The sequence below is a fragment of the Akebia trifoliata genome, chromosome 7 (assembly GCF_017979445.1).
Source record: "Akebia trifoliata isolate Shusen 1 chromosome 7, ASM1797944v1, whole genome shotgun sequence".
Lineage (NCBI taxonomy): Eukaryota > Viridiplantae > Streptophyta > Magnoliopsida > Ranunculales > Lardizabalaceae > Akebia > Akebia trifoliata.
The window spans coordinates 32373789-32398779 of record NC_141381.1 but is presented as its reverse complement, the minus strand read 5'-3'; the positions used below and the strand labels follow the sequence as shown (position 1 = coordinate 32398779).

At 35.0% G+C, this 24991-nt stretch overlaps 2 protein-coding genes across 4 annotated transcripts; both read left to right on the top strand.

The window, feature by feature from the left end:
• The first annotated feature begins 427 nt into the window (after nt 1-427).
• Nucleotides 428-19388, top strand: LOC147399149 (DNAJ heat shock N-terminal domain-containing protein). Of its 3 annotated transcripts, none has more exons than XM_086448595.1 (20): nt 429-661; nt 788-857; nt 1385-1427; nt 2261-2338; nt 2462-2546; nt 2669-2742; nt 3084-3141; nt 6037-6147; nt 7156-7213; nt 7415-7511; nt 9007-9042; nt 10102-10238; nt 11221-11291; nt 11394-11447; nt 12222-12364; nt 12604-12750; nt 14508-14741; nt 16653-16712; nt 17873-18124; nt 19137-19388. In XM_086448595.1, exons 1-20 carry the CDS (start codon nt 538-540, stop codon nt 19266-19268), a joined length of 2064 nt encoding a protein of 687 aa, XP_086304721.1. In that variant the 5' UTR covers nt 429-537; the 3' UTR covers nt 19269-19388. The 3 variants fall into 3 exon arrangements, with proteins under 3 accessions (XP_086304722.1, XP_086304721.1, XP_086304720.1); XM_086448594.1 differs by having other exon boundaries at nt 430-661; nt 2660-2742; XM_086448596.1 differs by lacking the exon at nt 14508-14741 and having other exon boundaries at nt 428-661; nt 2660-2742.
• A 1424-nt stretch (nt 19389-20812) lies between these two features.
• On the top strand, nt 20813-24812 carry LOC147399148 (FKBP-like peptidyl-prolyl cis-trans isomerase family protein). The gene is made up of 5 exons (XM_086448593.1): nt 20813-20960; nt 21931-22089; nt 22942-23051; nt 23932-24074; nt 24541-24812. Exons 2-5 carry the CDS (start codon nt 21951-21953, stop codon nt 24581-24583), a joined length of 435 nt encoding a protein of 144 aa, XP_086304719.1. The 5' UTR covers nt 20813-20960; nt 21931-21950; the 3' UTR covers nt 24584-24812.
• Nucleotides 24813-24991: the final 179 nt, after the last annotated feature.

Genomic DNA, 24991 nt, shown 5'->3' with positions numbered 1-24991 from the left:
GATGAGTTTTGAGAAATAGGTTTTCTCGACTTCTTCACAAAGAGTAATTTCTTGCTCTTGCGCGGAGTAACTCTTCGAAGGAGTTGTTCATCCAAACGCATCCAAACGACTTCTAACTCCCCGCAAGAGTCAGAAGTAGCCAAGGAGTCCTATCCAAACGCCTACTTATTTTCTTGAATTTTAGTTTCTCCATGAAAACTAGGAGGACGAGGCGTTTGATTGCGAATTTGGTAGCTTTAGCATACAGTAAGATTTAAGATTCGAAATCTTACTTAAGTTAGTGAGGAAAGTGTTCTAATTGTGCCGTTTCGTGCCGAAAGTAGATTTGGAGCTGGTTATCTATCCAACTCTCAGTAGTACAGGATCCGTCTAACGGAGTCAATGTGGCGCGAAAACTATAAATAAAACGATAAAACCGGCGCCAAAAAGACCGAAATTCTCTCTCTTGTCTTGACCTTCCAAAAAAGAAATACTCTCTATTCTCTCTGTCTTTCTCTCTGCTCAGAGTGAACATCCGAGCTAGGGTTTTGTACGGCCATGGCGACTGCTTCAGTGATTTCTCTTCTTAAAGCCTACTTTTTTCCTCTTATTCTTCTCTTCTTCGCCCTAGTCTTTCAGCTTTTCGTCATTCCTTCTTCGTTCCCTCCTTCTCACTATGATGGTAAGTTAAGTTTTCACAATTTAGGTTTTTTTTTCTCCTTTTATTTAAATTCTCAGATCCGATTAAGTTTGTTTTTGGGGTTTTCTAACGTGGTAGATTGATAATGTGTTACGTTTGTTGGGACAGTTCTCAGAATCAAACGGTATAGTTCTATGGAAGAAGTCGAGGACGCATACGAGAAATTTTCATCAAAATGGTGATCTATGCTTGAATTATTTTCTTTTGAATTAGTTTTGTTTATGATAATTTCATTATTTATGGAGCAATTGTAGACAATTTCAGAAAATATTTGTTGTGGCCCCTTTAGGTAAGAACTTAACTTTACTCACCATTATTGCTTTGGTGATTTTGGTGTGTTGTTAGGTTCTAATATTTCTGTAACTAAAATTTCAGATACTTATTTTGATTTTCTGTGTCTTGTTTTGTAATGTATTTGAATTAATTCGATTTGTGATCTCGACAATAAAATACAGATCACTTTAATTGCATGTAGGGTTGTCAAATGGTTTGTTTCAAATACTAAACCCTTTTGGGTCAGCCATAACTGCCCTAAACTGATATGCGTTGAAACTGGTTCATCAGAACTGGAAAGAATTTTTTTTGTAGCCCCTTATTGTATTTTCTGTTGCCTTTGCGAGTTTTAAAAGAGGTTGTTTTTGGCCATTTCATCTACAGATACATCATTTATTCTGGTTTCGAATTGATATGTGTGGAAATTTGCAGGAACTCAGGCGTGGAAGTTCCATCAGCAATTGATTTTATTAAGGTTGGTACAATTGTTTTTCCAATTAGTGCCGTTCCTTGAATTAGGAAGCCAGTTATCAGATTATGACTATAATCGCCTAAAAATGATTAATAATTTTTGCAAAAGTTATCTCTAGAGATGAACTTCAATAATCGACTCAAAAGGAGGGAAACTGTACCAATCATCAAAATCTCTATTTGAGTAAATTTTTTGTGTACTGTAGAAATACCTTATAATCATCCCTTGCTTAACTCTGAAGAAACGTTTCTTTACTCCGTAGTCCCTTTTGTTTATTCAATTTCTACTTACCTTTTGATCATAAGCAACAATAATATTTATTTTCATTTATCCAATTTCTACTTTATCTTTGGATGTAAATCATGGAAAATAGCTATTCCGCAATCTGAGATTGATAAAGTCTTAAATCTTTTTAAGAAATAAAATCTCATTGAAACATGAATCAGTGGAAATTCTTTTCACTGTTTGCTTATAGGATAATTAATTAATTAATTAATTATATAGTGAAGGAACGTCAAAGAAGTTTCACTTATTTATTTATTTTTGAATTTACCAGGACTGATATTTTAAATCTGGTTTGGAGCATAGAATACGCTATGCAAAAAGTAACTTATTTGTTCGTTTGATAACTAAAATTTTGATCTTTGTTGGGTGTACAATCAACACACGTTTTTCGAATATTCCCACCCCCAACCCAATAAATATTTTAAAAAATTGACTGTAAGTTTTTTTTGCCAATTTAAAATGAAAAATATTGCTTGGTGTTTTTTCCGTGTAACATCATTGTTGTGGCTGTTATTTTAATGGTCTTATGTTTATGCTGAAAAACGTTGCAGATTCGCTATGCCTTTGAGCTGCTCACAAATCCATTGTGGAAGAGAGACTATGATATATTCAGCATCGATGAACAACTCGTAAGTGCTAACAAGTTAGCATGGAATCTATCATTTTTTTAGTATTATACCTTTTTTATATCCTTTGTCACCCTTGCTATTTTAGCAAACACTGACCCAATCGTGTTGATTTCTTGACTGTAGCATATTTTGGAAAAGGTCAAAGAACAATTTGATGGGGAGGGCTTTTCAAAAGTACCCCTTCCATTATTAAATGCTTCTTCTTATGGTTGGTGAAGATTTTCAGCATTGTTTGCTGTTATGGCTAACTCTGATTTCTTATGGGGGAAATATGACTATGGTGGTGAGATGCATGATTAACTAACCATTCACTTTTCCTAGGTCCTGCAGACCAGGATTTAAATGTACTCACTACTGAAGATTTTCAATCTACTATTGGGAGTGGCAAGACATGGCTAATTCAGGTATTATTGTCCTTTTTGATAGCTAAAAAAGGAAAATATTATATTAATATCTGAGAGAAAAGAACGAGGAGGTTGAGAGAACCATCAATATAAATCTACATTTTGTTTGATAGATATATCTGAGAATTTTATTCAAGAAAACCTAGCAGACTACACATCGAGGACTTCCACAATTTATTTTTTTTCAATATGAATATGGATATATTAACTGCGCTGAAATTATATGTAATTTTCAAGATGCAAAGTCCTATTGATTAATTGGATTCCATATTATTTCTTGGATTGGCATACTAATCATCTATTTGTACATTATGAAACTTATAGTTGCAATTTATACTCAGGTCTTTTCATTCGGAAGCAATCGTTGTGCCCAATTTTCTGATAATTGGAAAAGAATCGGTATGTACTGTTTTTGCTACAATATTTTCTTTTGGGTTGTTTCTTTTAACTTTTCATTATATCCAGTTTCTTTATTTGGCTTGCTTACTCATATCCTACTGACAAATATTTTTAGGGTGTTTAAGATGCATATGAAGATGTTCTTACAAGAATTGCATTGAGCTTTACTTTACTTGTTCCCTGTGAGACTGCATGTCGATTTTGAAATTGGCTGATCCATTCAGATTTAAGTGTTTCGGTTTTAGATGGTTCTGTAATTCAGTCTCTTTTGATTTTTTTTTTTCCTCTTAAAACTTGGCCTAGTTGATTGAATTGGAAACTCAATCAATCATTTATATATTTTTCTTGGGGTCAAGCATGTTCTATTTCTTGTATTCTTTACCATTCTGTTATTTTTTAATGAAATTTTCATTGATTCTTTCTTCCTTCTGTAAATTTGGTTTTTATTAATTTAATTGTGATGGCAAGTTAAGCCTAACTTCCATGACCAAGCCAAGTCTAAGTTAGTCAAATCTTTGTGGAACCTAGGTTCTGGTCATAAATGTGGTATTCTGAAATGATAAACACGGAATTGTTTAGTTTATTGAGGTTCTTTTTTTTAAAGAAAAATTACTTGGTGTTCTTACATTCATCGTCACATTTTCAACCTTTGTTCTCGTGATCCTAATTCTTTTTTCTCATTCTAGAGAGTGCCAGTGGAATTGCAGGCTGACTTGCAAGGAACTTGCTTCCCTAGGTTCTATCTTCATTATCCTTTCTTCAATAAATCATTTATTCTCAAATAAGTAAAGGTTGTTGCACAAGGATGTCAGTATGGAACCTTGGGATGTAATATGGACATTTTAGTGCTCACTGCAGCTGTGTTTTGTATTCAGTAAAAGTTCCTCCTGTTTTTCTGAATGGTAAAGTTCCTCCGTTTTTAGCCAACCCCAAATCTTAAGGATAAGGTTTTGTTGTTGGTTGTTGCTGTTGTAAAAGTTACCCCTCTTTGAACTCATAGTTAGATTTGAACTGAATTAGAACCTGTGGTCTTGGGTTGCAATTCTTGTGATATGGGTTTTCTTGTTTTTTTTTTTTGTTGTGTGCAACTCATATTGAATTCATGATACGTGTTTGTGCTTACAAAATGAGCATGGTAGAGACAAGGATATTGGGTTGTAGTAGTGGCTGATAAGTTTAGAAAAGACAATCAGAAATGAGTATATTCCAGGAAATCTAGGAATATCCCCAATAGGATATAAATGAATGAAAGTTGATTGAGATGGTTTGGACATGCAATGAAATATCAAACACCAGTGATGTAAGTTCTGTTTTTAAATCAAAGCTTTGATTCAAGTTGAAGGCTCTAAAAGGACAAGAAGGCTGAAATTACAGTGGATTAAGGTAGTATAGAAGATTTGAAGTCTCATGCTTTGACATAAGTTATAGCTCTACTAAATAGCAAACCATCCATGTGGCTGATGCCGATAGTTGGACTAAGATGCCGATAATGATGATTATAGTTCTTGGTCTTTTTATGAGAGTGAATTCATAATTGATTGGAAGGACTTGACAGCCTGGTAGGTTGTATGAGCAATATGTCTAATAAAAAATAGTTCTTTTTTAAGTCACTGTTGCACATGAATATGCTAAGTGAGGCTCACTAGAGCTACAAGAAAGAAAGAAGCAAACCCACTCTAAACACCACCACCCCCCCCCCGCCCCCCAAAATAATAATAATAATAATAATAATAATAATAATAATAATAAATAAATAAATAAATAAATAAATAAATAAAAACAGTAACAAAGGCAAAAACTTCACAACGAGCAGCCACAGAACTAAGCAATTGTCCATCCCCTGGACTTTTGGATCATTCAGCTCTTTTCCCTAGCATTCCTCCCTTAGGTTCCGTTAAGCAGTGTGCTGGGGAGGTCTTCTTTTATGCCTTTCTTTGTGCTCAATTTTCTCTATGGTAAGGTTGAAAATCTAACGAATTCTGCTGAATGAAATTTGATTACAGAAAACTGTTTTGTGTCTTCTAAATATGTTGTTTTAAGCGACCATTGTAATCAATTACTGTTTGTTTACATTGGGCTACTCTCCCTTTGGCCATTGCTTGGGGTCTTTGGAAAGAGAGAAACAATAGGGTGTTCCAAAGAAGGAAAGTATGACCCAAGTTATGATTTTGGGCCACTTGTACCTTTGGTTGAAGTTGAACAAGGATTTTGAGGGAGTTTATTTTCAGGATTTTGTCTTTAGATGGGATTCTATGTGTAACGCCTAGCCTTTTGGGCACTTTGTATATTCTTTGGCTTGTTTGTTTGTAGTGTTTTTTTCTTTCTTTTTTACGGGGGAACTATCTTGGCCTCCTTTTCTTTTGTTCTTCATTAATAAAATTTGTACACTTATAAAAATAAAAAAAATTACTGTTTGTTTATTGTTAGAATATATCTACACCCATCTTAGGTGGGGCCACATGGAGACTGTGTTGGACAATTCAACCGTATAGTTAGTTTTCCTCAGCATTTTGATCATTGTTGCCAAAATTTAGTCTGTTCAGCTATTACCAACCTAATGGATCTTTGATCTTGGGTACTGATGGATAGTCTGGAATTTCAACATCATGTGAACTTTTTGTAAGGTGAATGTTCAAATGAACTTTATTTTCTATGGTTGGACAATTCATTTTGCCTTTGGATTATCCAATATGATCTCCATGTGGGCCCCGACACTAGATGTAAGAAATGGTTGTAGGAAACATACTGTAACTCGTAAGTTTATTCTAATTCTTTTGTCCAATGTATTGTCAGTATAAACTTTGATATTAATAATTATGCTTTCTTTTCATTTTTATGCATGGTTCATTCTTTAATAACGTTTCTCTTATTTTTTCTGTTTTTTTGTGCATCCAGCCAGTTTGTTGGATGGGGTTGCTAGCACAGGTATGTTGGAACTTGGTGAACATCAGCTTTCTGCATACCTTGCTGAGAAGAAGTCCACAGGACAACCCTTCTTCCGAAATGGTAATTGTTCACATATCCATTAATTTACAATATCAATTCTTTGTAATTTGAAAGATGATTGCTAATGTGGTGTTTTTGTTGAATTGGTTTTTGAGGCTAGGGGTTTACTCTGATACGTATAGTGCCACTATCGAGCAGGATTCAAGATTCATGGAACTAGACATTTGCAATATGTTATTATCATATAGGAAAGAAATAAATGGTGTTTTAGTTAAATTTATGATTGAGACTTGAGGTTTATTCTAGTGCACAATTGCTTGATTTGCTTCTATAGAGCTGGATTTTAGATTCATGCAGCATTGCACTTTTGGAATATGAGATTTGTCATATAGTATAGAAATGTGTTAATGAATCTCATTCAGGATTTGTGCACAGAGGAGTTAAATGGAAATAAACTAAGAATGCATAGTGCACTTTGAGACTCTTAGGCGAGGTAGTAAAAGTAATTTTGATGTAGGACAGAGCACATCAGAAGCCTGATTTTTAGAATTGATAGAACTACACCAAAAGTTATTTTCCTTATCACCTTTTTGCTAATTGTAGATTTTAGAACTAGAGGAAATAATTAAGGATGATGTCTAAGAACTGGGACAGGGTTCAGATGGGCTATGAAGACATAAGAAGATGAATCCTAGCCTCTAATAAGGTGTTGTTTCTGATCTGGAATCTTTTTGTGGGTTTCAATCAAGTTGAAGTGAGAATTGATATAGGGGCCATTATGACAGGTTTACCATTTTTTTTTTTTTGGATTAAATCATATTGGATGAATTAGGGACGATAGGGTTTAAGCGCTAAAGTTGCAACACATGAAATCTGAAAGAAATAGGAGGAGAAGACATGACCAAGAATCTCTGCAGACCTTGGGCTGTTGGGATTTTGAATGTTGGTTGTAGTAGTGGTTCATGCCTTAGATTCTTTTTTTCCCTGGAGATTTCTTTTCTTTCTTGTTTTCTTTTTCCCTTTTCGTAATTTTTATCTGATTCTTGGTGGTTGTTTACTTGCATACAGGTCTTCCTTCACTTCTTGCATTTCCCTCAGGTTGTAGAAGTTCAGATTGTCTTGCTAGGTGAGTTTCTAAAGGAATGAATTTGAACAGAACAAACAATATTGAGGATCCACACCACATTACCTCACAGAAGCTTACATAATTTTTGCAAGTTTTCAATTTGACATGGATACATGGAATGCAAGTTTTCCATTGACCCTCACAATTTATGTTCCCTGTATTTTGAAGCTGTACAATGCCTACTTTGAATTTTCTTACTAGGTACCAGGGGGATCTCTCGGTGGATGCAGTTACTGATTGGTTTGCAACAACCATACTTGGCTTACCTCGGATTCTTTACCACTCGAAGGAATCACTGGTAATTTGTGGGGCCTCTCTAAATTGCATTCATTATTGATGTGGTTGCTTTGATCTGTTTTTGAAGTTTCATTTGTTTTACTACACTGTTTTTTGTTGTTATCCTTGTTGACTTTGGATTCGACAATGTTGTCTCTTTAGTCTGTGGTTGGTTGCCTGATTCTTGAGCAAGAAGTCTTTGTGAGATGGTTGGTGCTGTCATAGATTTCATATCAAGGATGCTTGTATTTGGATAAATTACTGGCTTTGCCAGTTAATTAGAATGTCCTTTGCCCTTCATAGACACTTTAATAGAAAGGCAAATTGCTTGATGAGACCGTGGAGACAATGCTTGATTAAAATTTTTAGTTGCTTGGGTATGATCAAGGTTTAAAATCTATTCGTTCGGTTGTTTCGTTTTTTCCCAAAAAACAAAACGAAATGAAATGGAACCAAAACATTCGATTTACATCCTGGTCTACTTCTCTAATTATTGGGGAAGAACCACATTTTCTGCAAAATTCGTTTCTCCTTTTCCAATTTCTCCACCAACAAAGAGCTTGAAACATCCCTGAAACTTAATTAGAAGTCGGTGGCATTACCACTTACAGACTTACCAACCACATTGTACCATGTCCATTGGAAACCACTCTGCTATAGAAGCTGGGACCCCTTTCTGTTATTGTGAACACACCTTCCTCTTCTATCAATAACTATTTCAAAGAACTTGTTTTCAATTGAGAATACTTTTCAGCCCATTTACATTGGTTCTTTACATAACCACTGGCGTCATACATTGTTTTTAAGAGGACTGAAGTATTCTTAAAAGAAGAACATGGTCGCAGTTTTTGTTTATAGAAAATGGTACTCTCTTCAGTTCATATGCAGGCCATAAGAAGGCTTCTAATAAGACAATACTTTGATAAGAAATACTAAGCAAGACAGTGCTTTGATAATGGGAATGTTATGAGATGATTGTCCTCACCTTTTTTTTGCAATGCCTGTTCTGGAGTTATATTTACTTTGATGTTATCTGTGTTTATGATGGAAACCGCTATCATCCGCATCAGGCAAATAGTAGGTCACATCTTTATTATCCTCCTCCTCAAAGCCTTGTCCCAAAGATTTGGAGTTGGTTAAATGAATCTTGTCACCTACATCCTCAATTTAGGTGACAACTTTACCTTCCAATTATTATTGAACATTGTGACCTAAATTTGTCCTTCTTTTTAACAAAAATATAAAAATCTTGGTGGAAGCACACAACCGAAAAGAATTTAACTGAGTTGCATATCACATTAGAAAGTTGAGACCTCTGTCTTGTAGAATTTTCGATATGTTATATGTGACACATCAGCAGAAATGGGTTTTGATGCACCTTAACCTTTACTTGGTAACATAAACTAATCTATGCTATCAGTTTACCTTACTCTTAAATCATTAATATTGGCTAATCTTATTTGTCTCAATTTATTGTGTATTGCTACAAATGATATGGAACCATATCTCTATTTCAGGGTCCAAATTTTATTGCGAAAGCCGGTCATCATAAGGTACATCTTTTTTGCTTACATACATTATTTTTCTGGAGATTTGTGTAGCCCTCTTTGACTGTATGCTATAGAATCTCTCTCTCTCTCTCTCTCTTTCTCTCTCTCTCTCTCTCTCCAGTAGGATCATTTTTAATACTCTGCTTTAAAATGTTCTGTTGGTACTTTCGTTCTATTTGAGATTGCTAACTAAGTAGTCACTAACTCTAGTCCAAGCTGTAGTACTCGATCAGTACTCAATATAATAAGGTTACCATCTCAGTATGTAATCACTCAAACTCTACTCCCTGGTCAGTATTACTGTTATGAGTTGATAAGAGTTAAAGCTAAAACCAGGTTATTGACATTTTCTAATATTTGTGAACACAGATCTAATGAGAAAGCCAGAAGAAATAGACTATGAAATAGGTGGGATATCCTTAACATTTAAGATTGTTTAGAATATTTTATGGAATATTTGAGAAAAAATGGATAAAATTTTGTAGGGATTAATTTTATTTGAGCAAATGAAGCAAGACAAAATTGAACTGCAGTGAAATCCTGATATCCCTTATTGAATGGGTATTTAAATGATTGGGGAAAAACTCATTTTCTTCATATTTTACTGAAATTTTTGCTCTTAGCAATGGATAAGATCCTAAGATATGTTGTCTCCAATGCATGGAACAATTAGTTAGTACCACTAGCAACTTTCTTGAGTTGGCAGTATTTGTATTGAACTAGAACTTGGGAAACGCCTTTCTATTCCATAAGAGAATGGTGGGCACCAAGCTACTTCTAAACTTATCAATTATGTTTATATAGTTGCCTAGTTCCAATATTTTTGATAATAATGCAATCGCCCATGTGATATAATAGGAAATGTGTTCCACTTAGTTGTCTTATTTTTTCAATGGTACATAATAGAGGTAGTTTTTGCAGTGTGCTTCGGTAGTTTTATTTTTAGGCATAAGACATGGTAATAATAGTTTAGGCACACATTAGCTTAACTTTTATGTGTTGAAGTTGTGTTCATTCATTTCCTTGTCATAATACTTTTTGTTCTATACTTCTGGTTCATAGGTAAAAGTCATCTGCTTCTCACGAACAGGGGAGCGTGCTGCTCCATTCTTGCGTCAAGCTGCCAAAGATTATTGGGCTTATGCCTCTTTTGCATTTGTGCTATGGCGAGAGGAGGAATCATCCTTTTGGTGGAACACGTATGTGCATGTGCTTTAACTGTTTCACAACAATCAAATTTGCTCTTTGTTCTTGTTATCATCAAAATTTTTAAATCTGTTTGACCTGTTAAGTCGGGATGCAAATCAAACTAGTATTCATAGGCTCTAATGATAATTTTGTTTGGATTTCCACTTGTTTGGTTCCACATTTTTTTTTATCACTTTTATTTGTGGTGGGGTTAGTTATAAAATACTTAGATTTATTACATTGTAGTTTTAAGTTGTTTTTTGGTTATTTTAGGAGTTTGATTTGAGCCTGAGTATTATTCACATCACTTTTCTTTAGGTCTTTTTTTTAGGAGTCAAAACTTATCATATTAAATTGATTTTAGGGTCAGGGTCATTTGTAAAGTTATTTAGTAACCTATCCAACGAGCCCAAGATTTTGCGAATTCCCTGTGTTTTGAGAAAGTTATGGCCAAAATATTGCTATGGTGTCACTTTCTGATAGGATTCGTATCTCAAGGTCAAAAATGTCAAAGTTAAGTCCTGTTAGGATTAGGGTCAAGATAAGAAGTCCTTGTCATTATTTTTATTTCTTGGATAGGCATAGGGTTAGTGGTTAGCAAGTGAAGTTGGATTTAAGGGGATCTCAACTTAAGACATTGGAAGACATGGGAACAACACTCCACACGTCTTACCAACTTAGCCAAGTTGGCATCCCCCTTGTGATTATTGAATGTATCCTCTTTTTCTCTATTTTTTTTGCTCCATTTATTTGATTTCCCCTTGTTTTTTAAGTCATTTTCTTGGCCACAAAAATGGAAAAGAAATAGAGAAAAACAACCATGTTTTCTTTTATGATGTCAAAAATATCTTTTATAATCTCTAAACCTTTCCTTTTCTACTTATAATTTTCTTCATGTTTATCCTTTTCTACTTTTACCATCATTGATTTAATGTTTCGTGATTTCATAATGTAGATGGATTATGACCTTGATACTCTTATTATTGAGAACAGGTTTGAGGTGGAGTCTGCCCCTGCCATTGTGTTTATGAAAGATCCGGGTGTAAAACCTGTTGTGCTCCATGGCATGTTACTCTCTTTTTTGTTCAATTCTATAGTTTTTTAAGGATCCAGTTGCAAATTTCCTGCAACTTGAGAGAGGCTAAGAATTTTCTCTTGCACTGCAGGAACCTTCAATAGTTCATCATTTTCAAATATCATGGAACATAATAAACAGCAAGGTAGGACTACTATTCTTGCATTTTTTTTGTGGTATTTTAGTTAACCCATCTAAAACCTTGACATTGTTACCTGCTTGTTGCCCTATCATGCTTTACAATTACTTAAACCCTTTGGATTCCTCTTCATATCGTCTATCTTAATTAGGCATTAGAGGTTATAATTGGTAATGGGACATCTTGTTGTTTCAAAACAACTTCATTGGAGCATCATTTTTAATACCCAAACCACACATTAATTTTTAGCTGCAACTCCACTATATTATGTGCCATGGACGTGTATTCCACTTCAACACTAGACTTAGCTATCACGGTTTGTTTCTTGCTCCTCCAACTCCAAGTAATTAAATTTCCTCCCCCAAAGTGCAGTCTCTTGTAGTTGTCCTTCTGTTATCTACATTACCAGTTCAATTTGCATCAGCGTAACCTTCTATTAGTAGATGACCATGATCAGCAAATATTTTATTGCCATGATCAAGAAAACATGGTCTCTAGGAAATTATTTTTCTCGCAAAATATTACACAATCTGACAAGTGGCCAACTTGCATTTTCGTGACAAAATCCTTTTCCTACAAATCATACCGACCATTAGTTAAAATGTGTTTTTTAAAATCTTCACCGTACCTCAAGCCATTCCCTTTTTGGTCTTCCCCCATTCTGGTAGACATTGTGCTACTAAGGGTTACTTCTCATTCGTTCTATAAATAATCCCCCATCTTGGTTGAATCTTCTTTATTTACACCTATTATGATCTTTTTTTCTTTTCTTTTTGCCAGATCTTCCCCAATTAAGGAGTTTAACATCCATGGAGCTGGGTTGTGATGCGCGAGGTTATGCTCGTGCTGGAAGTGAGACAATGACCTGGTATTGTGTGATTCTTGCGGGGAGGCTAAGTTTGGAACTTAACAAAATGCGTGAAGTAAGTGCTCTTGCCTGAATGCGTTAAATAAACTAAGCTGCATTACCTATCACTAAAAAGAAGTCTGAATGTGATAGATTCGTTTCAAATTTCATTAGCATCTTATCTGGCGGGTGCTTATGACTTAACGAATTATTGGAGTTTCTTTACTTTATGTTTTGAAAAAGACCTGGTTTATCACAATTGTATATATTCTCTTGTATCAATTAGCATCTCACTTCAATTTTATATTCTTATAGACTATGCGCATGGTTCAAGATACATTATCAAATGAAGGAAAGTCAACTGCTAATGATGGAGATTATATGTCAGTTCCACCACAAGCTTCTGTTGCTTTAAAAGAGAAACGATTGACATTTACATGGCTTGATGGAGAAGCTCAGAAAGTAAGTTGTTAGCATATACTAAACATGCTCAATCGTCAAATTGGATATTGATTAGTGACCAAATTCACACTTAAAAGTAGTATTTTTTATATAATTAGGTAACTAAAGCATGTCATACTGTATGATTGCAACTCTTCCATACTATAGAACTTGGTATCTGAACCTAACTTAGGTTTGGCTGAGATTGGGATAAGAAATCTAAGACCCTACCAAGATGCAGGATATTACTCGGATTTTGGAACTTAGGGCTCAAAAGGAAATTGAGCAATTGGGAATTGGATTTGACTGCGAGTTTGATGGAATGCACGTTTCAGTTCATAGATCCTTTGTGAGGGACGATTTGCGAAGTTGGATAAATAATCAAGATGACAAATTTTTGGTGAAATCGTTTTGCTCAATCTTGTCTATTCCAACTAATCAGCTATTTCTTGGAGCTTTCATTCTGTACCAAATTAGCCTTCTTTGTCTGGTCAACTGTGCAAAAGAAACATTGAAAGTGTCAATCACTTGATACTTCACTGCCCCTATGTATAGATCATTTGGTGCAACTCTTAACTCTATTCTATGTCTTGGATTTTGCCATTTTCCATGGTGTATTTACTAGCTGGTCATTGTATGCTTTTGAACTAAAGGAAGAACTTTATGGAGCCTCCTACCATTTGCTATTTTTGGTGCAAATGGATAGAGAGGAAAGCTAGAGGCTTTGAAGGAAAAGAAAATGAGATGATGAGGTAATCTTGGACAAAGGCAACATTGTTTGTTTGGTTCAAGTTGTATGGGGATTTAAAAGGGGTTTTTTAGGAGTTTTTCTTTAGGTGGGATTCATTGTTGACGTGAGGGGTCGGGTAATGGTTCTGAATAACTGTATAATTTTGATATGTATAATACTTTTAACTATGCTTATATTAAATTAAACCTCATACCAAACCTTGTTTCCCAATAGCAGTCAAATTTCTTGAAAATCATGTTAGGTGCTGATAATTGATATATCCACTACGAGAAAGAACTCATAACTAAGTGGAAATGTCTATAAAGATCAGGTGTTATTTGGAGTCATGTTGTTCCTTGAATGGCGTTGATGAATTATTTGAAAATTCAATCCTTTTGATCAAGGATGTACTCTCGTGCATTGGTAGACCCCTAGCAGCAGATCGCTATGCAGATTTAGGTGGCTTCTATGGATGTCATTTGCATTCAGAGTAGATGGGGCATTCTTACGAAAAGTTGTTGTACAGAGTCTAAAAAGTATACTCATCAAAAGGGATCTTCACCTAAGGATGACTGTAAACATGACCAAATATCCTTATTGTGGAGTATTTTGGGACCCATCAATACAGATACATGATGTGTATCATTTCCATGAACCTATACACTACAAAATTATGTACAAAAAATGACACAATGATACAAATTGATACAATATAAATTATTTGAATACATCCTTGGTACACTATTAATAATTTTCATGGATGTATTACTATTATGTACATACCCCTTGATACCTATGAGTCTCCCTTAATTGAGGTGCATTGAGTCGTATTTAAAAGTCAAAATCACGGTTGCACAATACTGAGACCTGTAAAGATGGGCAAAGTTGATGTTTTTATATTTATCAATTTTTCATCAAGTAGAATAATGGTCTGGTTTTGCTTCAGAAATCTGTAAATACTGGCATTTTGAAATTTCAAACATTACCTTCTGTAAGTATAGGGTCATCTAGTATTGTTTATGCACTAACGTCTTCGTCGTTCATCCAGAAATACTGTTTTTTCTACCTCAATTCAGAAACAAGCTATGAAACTTGTGGACCAAGGAGGGATCTTAATGATGTACCACAATTATTTATTGTGCGTTATAGAAGGAATAATACCAAGTATGAAACCAAGGTTCAGAGAAAGCCAAAAACTATATGGGATACATTTCAAGAGGATAATGAGAATCTTGCATCACAGCTTGTGGCAAGGTATAATGGTTCAGAGGACAGTCAACAGGTATCCACTTTGCTCTACTACAAGATGTTGCATCAAAGTGCCACTTAATACCGTTTTCAATAAGCTCTTGTTGTCTTTTCCCTATGTGCTTTACATTGAGCATTTCTCATTCAAAGATGGAGATGCTAATTCAATTCTCTTAATTGGCATAATATAGTGTATCAAATAGCAATCCATCTCTTATCTCTCCCTTATCTACATTATACCCTTGTTTTAAAAGTAGCACCTGGGAGGCCCACCTCTCAGTGGATCTTCCTCAAGACACCTTGCATCTTATTTTGAAATCGTAGAAGCACTCAAGATTTATTAATGGTGGTTACTTCACCCTTTCTACACCTTTTATTATGCTCATGTTGGAGGTGTGGACCCTACCTGGATCCGCAACAGCGGTGGCAAGTTGTAGCACCTTAAAAGGTTCGATTTTGTTTTTTATTTTATTTTCGCCCTAACCCTTAATTAAATATAATAATCTATTATAGATTAAATAACATCAACAAATATACATCTCTTTCTATATGAAATAGATCAATGTTTTTCATAGATTTCTCATTTCTACTAAGTTTACTTTATTCTTTATTTAGATATTTAATTTATTATCTTTTAAAGGCCTGTCTTACACTTTGAAGTTCTTTGCCCCCTGCGCTCATGTTTAAAACATTTTGACTATTGTACCAATGAAACAGATTTTACATGAAATAAGGTTAATAAAGTGTGTTTCTTTTGGACCGAAGTTCCATGCAATGTGATGACCTCAACATTTGTAATTTTTAAATTATATATTGAAAGAAGCTTTTTTTTCATGATGGAGTGTCCGGACCCCTAGGCTTGACTAGCAGGGCAAGGCAACTGGCCTCTTAGAGAACAATATCTTGCATAAATCCCCCGGGTACATGCTATACCCCACAAACCACACATACAAGGTAAGCCAGGATAAATCCCTGTGGGTGGCCAACGAGAGGGCTTGAATGCAAGACCTCTCCCTTTGAACTCAACACATGATTGTTGTACCTTTTAAGTTCGTGATATTTTAAAATTGATTATGTTTTATATTATGATATTAAGTTTAATCTTTACATATATTTTTTATGAGTGGACTTCAAACAAATATGTAAATGCCTACCTTTCCAAGATGGTAAGGACCTGAAAACTGTCTCTTGGGTTCAACAATTTCTTCTTTTGTAGTCTTACCATTCATCCCTCTCAACATCCTCTTCTTTGCTACTTCCATTCTATAACATTGTTCTTGATTGCCAACATTCGACTCCATATAGTTTTTCCCTTTAGTTTTGCTGATACATGATTGTCAGAGTACTCCTGAAGTGCTTCTCCAGTTAAACTACTCAACACAAAATATATTGGTCACATTGTCACTGATCTCTCCCTCTTTATGGATTTTTTTTTTCTTTTTTTGCTCACTCCACTTCATGAAAATAACTTACATATTGGCAGTAGATGCTTTGGAACTTTTTAACCCATCAGTCATAAATAGCATTTCATCCCTATTAGTGTGTAACCACTGAGCAATGACACATTCTATCTGTGTCCTACTCATCTTAAAAGCCTTAGCTTCTAAACTGTCCCTTGTAGCTCTAATTTTGCATTTTTATTCCCTATTTAGTTTTGTCAACCAACAATATCATTTTCAAATTACTTGCTTGCCTACCAAGGAAGTTTAAATAGACATGAACCTTTGAAATGCTTTATCAAGTCTGAATTTATAAACAGTTTTTGTAAGTAACTAATGGATAATGCTGACATAACATTATAATGTACATCGTGGGGGACATTTCAATGTTACTCCAGCTCGACTCTTGACTAATTACACCGCACTTTCCTGTACATCAATTTTCTCATGACTTTAATATGATTTCTCATGGCTCTTTTCAGTTATAAGTATTTTATTTGCCGCAGATTATTCAATGGATCTCACAGATAATCAAGGATGGCGACACCAGGGATCTCCCCTTCTTTGTAAGTTGCCATCACAATTGCATAACCATGCTTACGGGAAAAGAACTAATCTTGCACCAAATTAAGTGAATTTTTTACCCAATGATGTTTGAAAGCTGCATTGCTGGTAGCATTTGGTCTTTGAGAAACGATTTGCTTGTGACAAATTATTTAATCAAATTGTTCACTTGTTTACATAATCTCCTAGATGGCCCATTGAATGTTGGATTCTGACCCCGACCCCCCTCTTTCCATCTTTGCATGGCAGCTACTTGCAAGGATCAAGGGTAGGGAAATAATTATTTTCTTGATTTGTCAAGATTCCCCCAAAGTTACCATATGGCTATATGGATAAATTGTGTTCACACACACCTCTAGTATATTAAGCTCTACTTGTGAAGTGATTTTCTTTCATTCAGTCCCAGACTCGAATAGAGAAGGCTTAAGTTCAGACCTAGTGTTAAAACTTTGCTATCACCTAAGATGAATATCGATCTTTCATTTCATTTAGAGATAGACTTGGATAGAAGGGATTTCGGGGGAGTTACCTTTCAGGATTTTGTGTTCAGATGGAAGTCTTTGTGTGACATGTAGCTCCTGTTTGTTTTCTTGTTTTCTTTTGTTTTGTTTAGGCTTCTTCTTTTTCTCGTGCTTGGCTGGGGGCTATCTCAGCCTCCTGTCTTTTTGTTATGTTCTAGTTTTCCTATTCAATTTTTTTTTTGAGATATCCCCCTAATTTTTCAAATTAATAGTATGCCCCTTTGATCTTGGTCTTTATTAATAGACTAATTAAAAATGACCAAATACCCTCATCTGCCTCCCCCCCCCCCCCCCCCACAAACCACCACCACAAAATTGGCTATCTTCAATCTGTTTTTTCACCTTACTCATCACTTCAACCTTCAAATGCCCTCATCTTTGTGCCTACGAACTGGGTTCATTCTTGAGTGGCAAACGACAAACCCGAATTTGAACCGAGTGAACTCACGAATCAGGTAACATAGGTTCAGAGCACTCCAGATATTTAGGAGAAGTTTTGATGATGATGATGCACTTGTTGTATATTAGCATGATTTTGAAATTGTTGAACTAGGTAGATCTTATGTCACACTTCTCTTTTTACCCTCTTATTTACTATTCCCATGTTCCAATCTTTTACTCCAATATGTTTTTTCATGCAGAGGACGACCACTCCGGAGCTTATTCCTGAGGAGGCAAACCCAATCTGGTCAAGAGGTGCTCAAAGCATTCTGTCTACGAGCAATGGAATGAAACAGAGGATTCAGGGCATCATAACCAATATGTTTGATTGGATGGGAGATCCAAGACTTGGTCCCATCTTCCTATTAGGATCATGCATCTCGTTCGGTGGCATCTGGCTGCGTAGGAGTCAGTCAACTCAGACAAGTCAATCAAGTCAACCTAGCACAGAGGTGAGTTACAGCTTAAAAAATTCTTTAACTAATGATTTTATTAAACATCCTGGAAGTTAACTAAGCAGACTAGTTGTTTATCTTCTGCAAGCATATGTTACTGATACAGTAATTACAAAATTCTATCTTCGGGGCTGTGGAGGACAGAATTCTATGAACTTTGAATTTTTGTTTTTTCAAAAGAAGTTATTTTTCACCGTTGAATTTTAATTTTAAATTTAGGAGTTAGGTGGAAGTTCGGTAGCCGCCGTCCGTTTTCAAAACCTTGGATCAAGCCCAAAATAAATTGTTTTTTGATTATTTTTTTTTAAGAGTCTGAGTTTTTCGACAGAATTTTGAATGCTGTTATATTGGATTGCTAATGTGGTAATCCATTTTAGCAAAACGACCCTTAGTAAGACTTGAAATCTTACTAAATAAAGTCTTTCACTTAAATAATACTTTAGATCAAGGTTAGTTTACTACCCTTTGAGAGAAAATCTCTCTTCTAGGATACTGGCCTTCACTCAGACGCTCTAACATTGGGTCCAGTAATACCTTTAAACTATAAGATGCCCCCAAAGGAAAGCCCAAACGAAGGGGATGTGAACTGTCAGCCTTTCATATATTTCCTTTTCTTCTATCCTTTTCTGCAGTTGGTGCCCTAATAATGTTGATTCGATATTAAGCTCATAACGAGCTAGTAGTTAGATTGGGAATCTGCGATAGTGAACACTTCATCTTTGTTAACAAGTAGAAAATGAAGTGTGCAAATTGCAACACAAGGCTTCAACATTAAGGGTAGAAAACTTCGTCAAGATGTTTCCATGGTTTAGAGCATTCACGTGTTTCGGATGTAATGACTCCAATTGTTAATAGATGAAGTACAATTTGCGTGAAAGTTTGACGTAGAAAAAAGTCGTACTCGTCTTCTGGCCTATGTCACATCTTATAGCTTTATGCTTCTATTTGTTGTTCTGCTATCTAATCTAGGTGCATTTTGTTCAGTAATAAACTTAGTGCTTTTTCCCAGGAAAAGCCCAAGTCCAACAGGCGAACTCACACAAGAACAAGGACAACAAACCAAGAGCCATCTTCTTCCATCACTGACGTTGAACCTAGAGATGCGTATCAGTGGCTAAATTCAGGCTCCGATTCCGAATAGATGGTGTTTTCAAGTCTGAAGTTATAGCACATAAGAAGTGCATAGAAATCTTTGGACCAAAGTTCAAAGATTTTTTCAGCGATCATCATCGAGTTTTATGTCTCAAACAGGCATGCATGCATAAAATGATTTTGTATCTATACAGCAAAACCATTTGATCATACCCCACTCGAACAGAGAACAAAAATTTCTATTTCTATTTCTATTTTTTATGTAGATAATAAAAAACTATTTTACTTGTGAAATTCTGAGCCATAAATTTCTAATCCCACCAATTTCAGTATCCACCATCAGTTTGCAACATCTATCTGAACCAGACATGAGTATCCCAACCCTTTTGTAATCCCATCCATCATCTTCAATTGATGACTTACAGAACTGCATCATCCCCTACATTATCGAAAGCCAACCAATTTTTACAGTTGGCAGAAGAAGCTCTCTCATATTATCTGCTACAAGGACACTCTAAAATGGTGCTTAGCTGTACGTTGATCTAGATGGTTCATTCGATCTACTGCTGCTTGGGTGTGTCACAGCAATAAATCATGATTAAACAATGTGAATAGCCCAATAGATGTGATTCTTGGGGTCAGGGCCCATCCTTGTTTGGCCTACCAATTGAAATGCTTCTCTTAATCACAAGGCCGCATATTTTATCACATTCTTTTTCACAAAAAATAAATATAATTAAAGGTGAAAAAGAGGAAGATAAATTTAGGGATTGATTTCTTTTTCAAATGGAGAGTTGAGATGTTAGGGATTCCCAAGAAAATGTATCGCTAAAAACATTATGATAATCCCTAGCAGTCTGTTGATTAATTTAAACTTTATAAGAGTCTATTTGGATGCAATTTAAAACCCACTACGATATATTTAAAAAAGTAACATTTTTTTACTATTGAAAGTTCAAAAGTTTGCTTAGATTAATTTTAAGAAAAAAATTAATTTTTTTAAAAATAAAAGAAAATTACTTTCTAAAAATTATTTTCTCTCAAAACAATGTTCTTCCATAGTTACTTTCTACTTTGTATCCAAGTAGAATCTTAAATTTTTTTTTTTTTTTTTTTTTTTAACTTATAAAAATTGAAAAATTAAAAGACTTGTTTGGATTAATTTTAAAAATTATAATCTAAAAGAAAAAAATCTTAACCCAGGAGTTTCTAGAAGGTACTTAATTATTTTCTACTTTGTATCCGGTCTTATCATGGTTTTAAAACTCATTTCTAGTCTCGTCTATGAATGAGACAGAGTCGTCTCGGACAAGATATAAAAAAATGCCTTCAAATCATGTTTTTGAGACGACTCCAACTCCAACGAGTCTCGGTGACGAGATTTAAAATCATGGGTCATATTGGTTGAAGTAAGTGAGCATCCCATCCCAAACGGAAAAAAGTATGTTAGTCCCAACTCCCAACATTAATATGGGCTTTTTTAACAGGCTTATGATTGACCTTGAGGCCCATATAAAAGTATTTGGATCAAGTGGCTAGTAACCAGCCGAAGCCTTGTGCTAGGCCCAAGTTCCTTCCCTCTTGGGTAACTTTGTAATTTCACTCAAGTTCATGTCCTTTCTTTCTTTATGCGGTGTTGAAGAAGATGCCATCGTTCTCTTATCAGGGCAGAGGGTCTGCTGCATACGATTCTCAGTTTTGCTGAAGATTTGGGCTTCGAAAGCTGTTGGTGGAATCTAAAGTAAGATTCAATTTTCACTCAAAAACATAAAAATAGATCGTCTGACACTTTGGAAACTAAACCCTTTCTCTGTGCTGATGTTTCTTTTTCTTTTTCTGCTTTGTTTTTTTTCTCCTTCAAATCCACAATAATGCAATTTTTTGATTCTGGGTTTTGTTCCTAATTGATATTTTCAGTCTTAACTTCCGGTTTTGGTTGAATTTGTTGTTATTTTGATAGATTTGCTTTCCTTTGTGCTTTTAATCAGATAATCTAAGATATTCTTGCTTTGAACTGCGATTTCTGTATCTGGGGATGGTTTGGATTCCTTCCTTAGTTCATAATGCAATTTATTCTCTTTGATTTGTCCTAAATACAGATTTTTCAGTTTAGGTTTCTGTGTTAGCTTGAATTTGTAGTCATGTTGATGAGTTTTGATTTTTAGTATGTTGGATTTAATTCTTGCTTTTAGTCAGATGATCTAAAATATTACTGCTTTTGGTTGCAATTTATGTATCTGGGTATGATTGCTAAATCCTTTTATATGAACTTGCTTGGATTCATGATTTTATTTCCAAAGTTGTAATTTCTTCATCTGGGTATGTTTGGTTTGTGCTTTTGTTTGAACAAAGTCTCACTGTTGTTGAGCTGGTTATCTGGAAATTGTGCTTCTAATGACATAATTGCATCTCTGTATTCTTTTTGTTCAACTTGTGTCATATTCAAGAAATGCAATTACGCATTTGGGTTTTGCTTGGATTTACGGTTTGACTTGCAATCAATTTTTAAACGCTAAGGCATGATGCGAATGCAAGGCATACACGCAGACAATTTTTGGAATTGATCAATAGTTAATATACAAATAAATTAATAGCAAAAGATTCAATACTGTGATAAATTTGCTTGCCTTTTTTTTTTTTTTTAAATTTTTTTTAATTTTTAATTTTTAATTTTTCTTTTTTGTAAGAAATATGACTCGTTTGTGTTTTAGGATTTTACGGTCGTGAGGTGATGGGGAAGGATTCGAAATCAAAAGAGTCAGGAGGGAAGGGCAAGGGAAAACAAGCTGCAGGTGATGAGAATTCTTCCAAGGGCAAAGGAAAAGCTGGGAAAGCTGCAGATGGGCTCGGTACCTGTACATATGTCAAAGGTCTTCTTCCTTTCTTTTGATACTGTTTTTAGTCTTTTATTATTATTGTTTCGTGTAATTCTTTTTTACAGTGGTTTTCTCACTTTTGAAATATGCATGTCATTATTTTCTTAGTTCTGATCAATCCACTTTGGGTTTATAAATAGAGGTTTTATACATCATCAGACAGCTGAGGGGGGACTTGCTGATCAAAAAACAAAACTGAGAGGGAACTTGGTGAACGAGATATTTGATTATTACTATGCTGTATTAATTATTATACTGCTACTTATCATTTTTTATTTTTACTATCATTTGCCCAATGTGTTGAACCTTCTTTTTTCTTTTTCTTTCTAATTTTCTTTTCCAAGTGCGGAACACTGATATTATAATAAAGGGAGACAGGAGAGAATGGTTTGGAGGCTGCTTTTGTATGGGAACTCTGGCATCAGTTCCAACCCCTACATCCTCTTATGTTCTTGGAAGCATAACTACCAAAACCCTGATTGTTTCCTCAATCCACACTTTTTGTCCTCTTCAATCTGGTGGTCAACGAATGAGTCTCTTTCTTGCTTTGTAGAAAGCCTATTTACTTTTTTCAATACAAGCTCTATTCCTTCCCTTTAAATTTTGATTTTACAAGATGACCCTTTTTAACAGAGATCTTCATACATTATTGTCTGCACACATGTTCTCAGCATGTATTTAAATACCTGAGAAGTAAGAACTCTAGGTACAGATATTGTTCTTCAACACATTTAACAATTCAGGGGTACCTTAGATTATTTTCTACCTTGGGCATTTTTTTTGGGATACCTTGGAGCTTTTCCTAACCTGATTTACTTGTTGCTTATTCCTGACATATTGTTTCAGCAAGGCATATCTTATGTGAGAAGCAAGGGAAAATCAATGAAGCATACAAGAAGCTACAAGATGGTTGGCTAAGCAATGGAGATAAGGTTCCTCCAGCTGAGTTTGCTAAGGTAAACTTCCTTGCATCTATAATACCGTTAAGCGTATAAGGCCCTGACATAACACAGATACTGCATTTTGCACCTAAAAACGGAATTTTTCAGCTTAGTTAAGGTACCCATTTTGAAGTTTCTGTGTAGCATACTAATGCGGGACACAAATCAAGCCAACAGTAACGGTTCCAACAGAAATTTTGTAATTATTTAGGTTGCAGCTTGTTTGGGTCTAGAGTTATTGACTTTTGATCTCACATCATCATGTATTACCAGTTTACTTCATCCTGCATCACATACCCTAGCATATAATCCTCCAACTTTGAACTTTCTTTACTACTGTTAGTTTAATCTATCAAGAATCCACTTAGGAAAATTTGAACATCATTTCTTGAATATGGAAAAAATGCATGTTTAAGAGCTCAAATGAGTACCTGAAAGACCAGCACCAAGTGAACTCCACAATAGTTTAGTTGATTAGTGTTTTTTAATGATAATTATAGTTGTCTTAGTTTTCTATACCTTAAAAGAACACCCAACACTGTAATACTCATGGAACTCTATTAAGTACTCAAAGACCTTTGGTTTGATCCCTTGAAACTCTTGGCCAAAAAAAAAACCGATTGCTGCATACGCTTGTCAAACTGGAATAGCACAATTCAGTAGCCATGTGGGTGTCAAGCCGATTAAGACTTGGGAGTTGTAGAGTCCAAATTGAGCTTCAAGTTTCTGAGCATTGGCAGGAGCCTGAATGGACATGATTGTTTGAAGCTTATTATCACAGGCATATATGAACTAATGGGAAAACAATAAGAGTTTTAGGGAAAAGAGAAAACTTTTTTATTAGTAAAAAGGAGATGGAGTTATTTTAATTGTTCCATTATTTTTGTGCTTTTAGGTGGCTTCGGAATATTCAGAGTGTCCATCGGGAAAGAAGGGTGGGGACCTTGGATGGTTTCCTCGTGGAAAGATGGCAGGCCCCTTTCAAGATGTTGCTTTCAGCACACCTGTTGGAGCTACCAGTGCACCATTCAAATCTACGTGCGTATATGCATTTGCCCCCCTTTTTTTTTCATTACCAAATTTAGATCTTGTTTTTCTACTTCACAAACTGTACACTTTATACATTTCTTGAGCACCTGCAAAGACATGCAAGGAGGATACTTCTTAATTTTTTTTTTTTAGGGGGAGAGCCGATAATATAGCTGTTAGTAGCTCTGATTTTTTTTTTTTTTTTTTTTTTTTTCACTTTTCTAAGTTCTAAGTTGTAGACATTCTTTAGTTAATTTTATGGTTTGTGTAAATGAGCTACATGTAATACAATTTCCAATTTCATTATTTGGAATTTCAAATGCTGGATTTTCCAACTGTTTCCGTATCTGACTCTGGCTTGTCTATACCATTCCTTCTATTTGTGGATAAGTATATCAGTTACATATTTATAAATTTTTTAAGCTCTTTTTAGCTCAGACCAGCTAACGCTTTTGCATTGTGGGAATCGATGCAGGCATGGGTACCACATAATCTTGTCTGAAGGAAGAAAGAACTAATGGAATCCACTATTCCATCTCAGAAGACTCAAATTTCTCAACCCCCCTTGTGCTTTATATATTGCAGTTTATCTACCGACACTTTACTTTTTAATAGTGGACATGATGTTTGGAATTTTAGAGACAGGAAAGGGGAGATCACCCCCAAGTATATTTCTCTTATTAGTGAATGTTGGGGAAAACCTTTGTGGACTGTTTCTTTCATAAGAATGGTAGTTTAGAGCATACATCTCCCTCGAGTAGTGTTTCTTTTATTTTTTCCCTTTCGATTACATCTTAAGCCAACATTGGATCCTTGAGTCACCCACTACTGCAACACAAAACAAAATGTGGCCTTGTTGACTAGGAAGCTCAGCCAAAATGTTGCGGAGTTGTTGCCACAATCATAATGATCAGCTATATCTTGAG

Excerpts from the sequence above, each read along its gene's own strand:
- LOC147399149 (XM_086448594.1), top strand. The coding sequence starts at position 538 with ATGGCGACTGCTTCAGTGATTTCTCTTCTTAAAGCCTACTTTTTTCCT. Across the intron at positions 2,339-2,461 it reads TCAGCATCGATGAACAACTC|CATATTTTGGAAAAGGTCAA; the intron begins GTAAGTGCTAAC and ends TCTTGACTGTAG. Across the intron at positions 18,125-19,136 it reads CAAGTCAACCTAGCACAGAG|GAAAAGCCCAAGTCCAACAG; the intron begins GTGAGTTACAGC and ends GCTTTTTCCCAG.
- LOC147399148 (XM_086448593.1), top strand. The coding sequence starts at position 21,951 with ATGGGGAAGGATTCGAAATCAAAAGAGTCAGGAGGGAAGGGCAAGGGA. Across the intron at positions 23,052-23,931 it reads CTCCAGCTGAGTTTGCTAAG|GTGGCTTCGGAATATTCAGA; the intron begins GTAAACTTCCTT and ends TTGTGCTTTTAG. Across the intron at positions 24,075-24,540 it reads AGTGCACCATTCAAATCTAC|GCATGGGTACCACATAATCT; the intron begins GTGCGTATATGC and ends GAATCGATGCAG.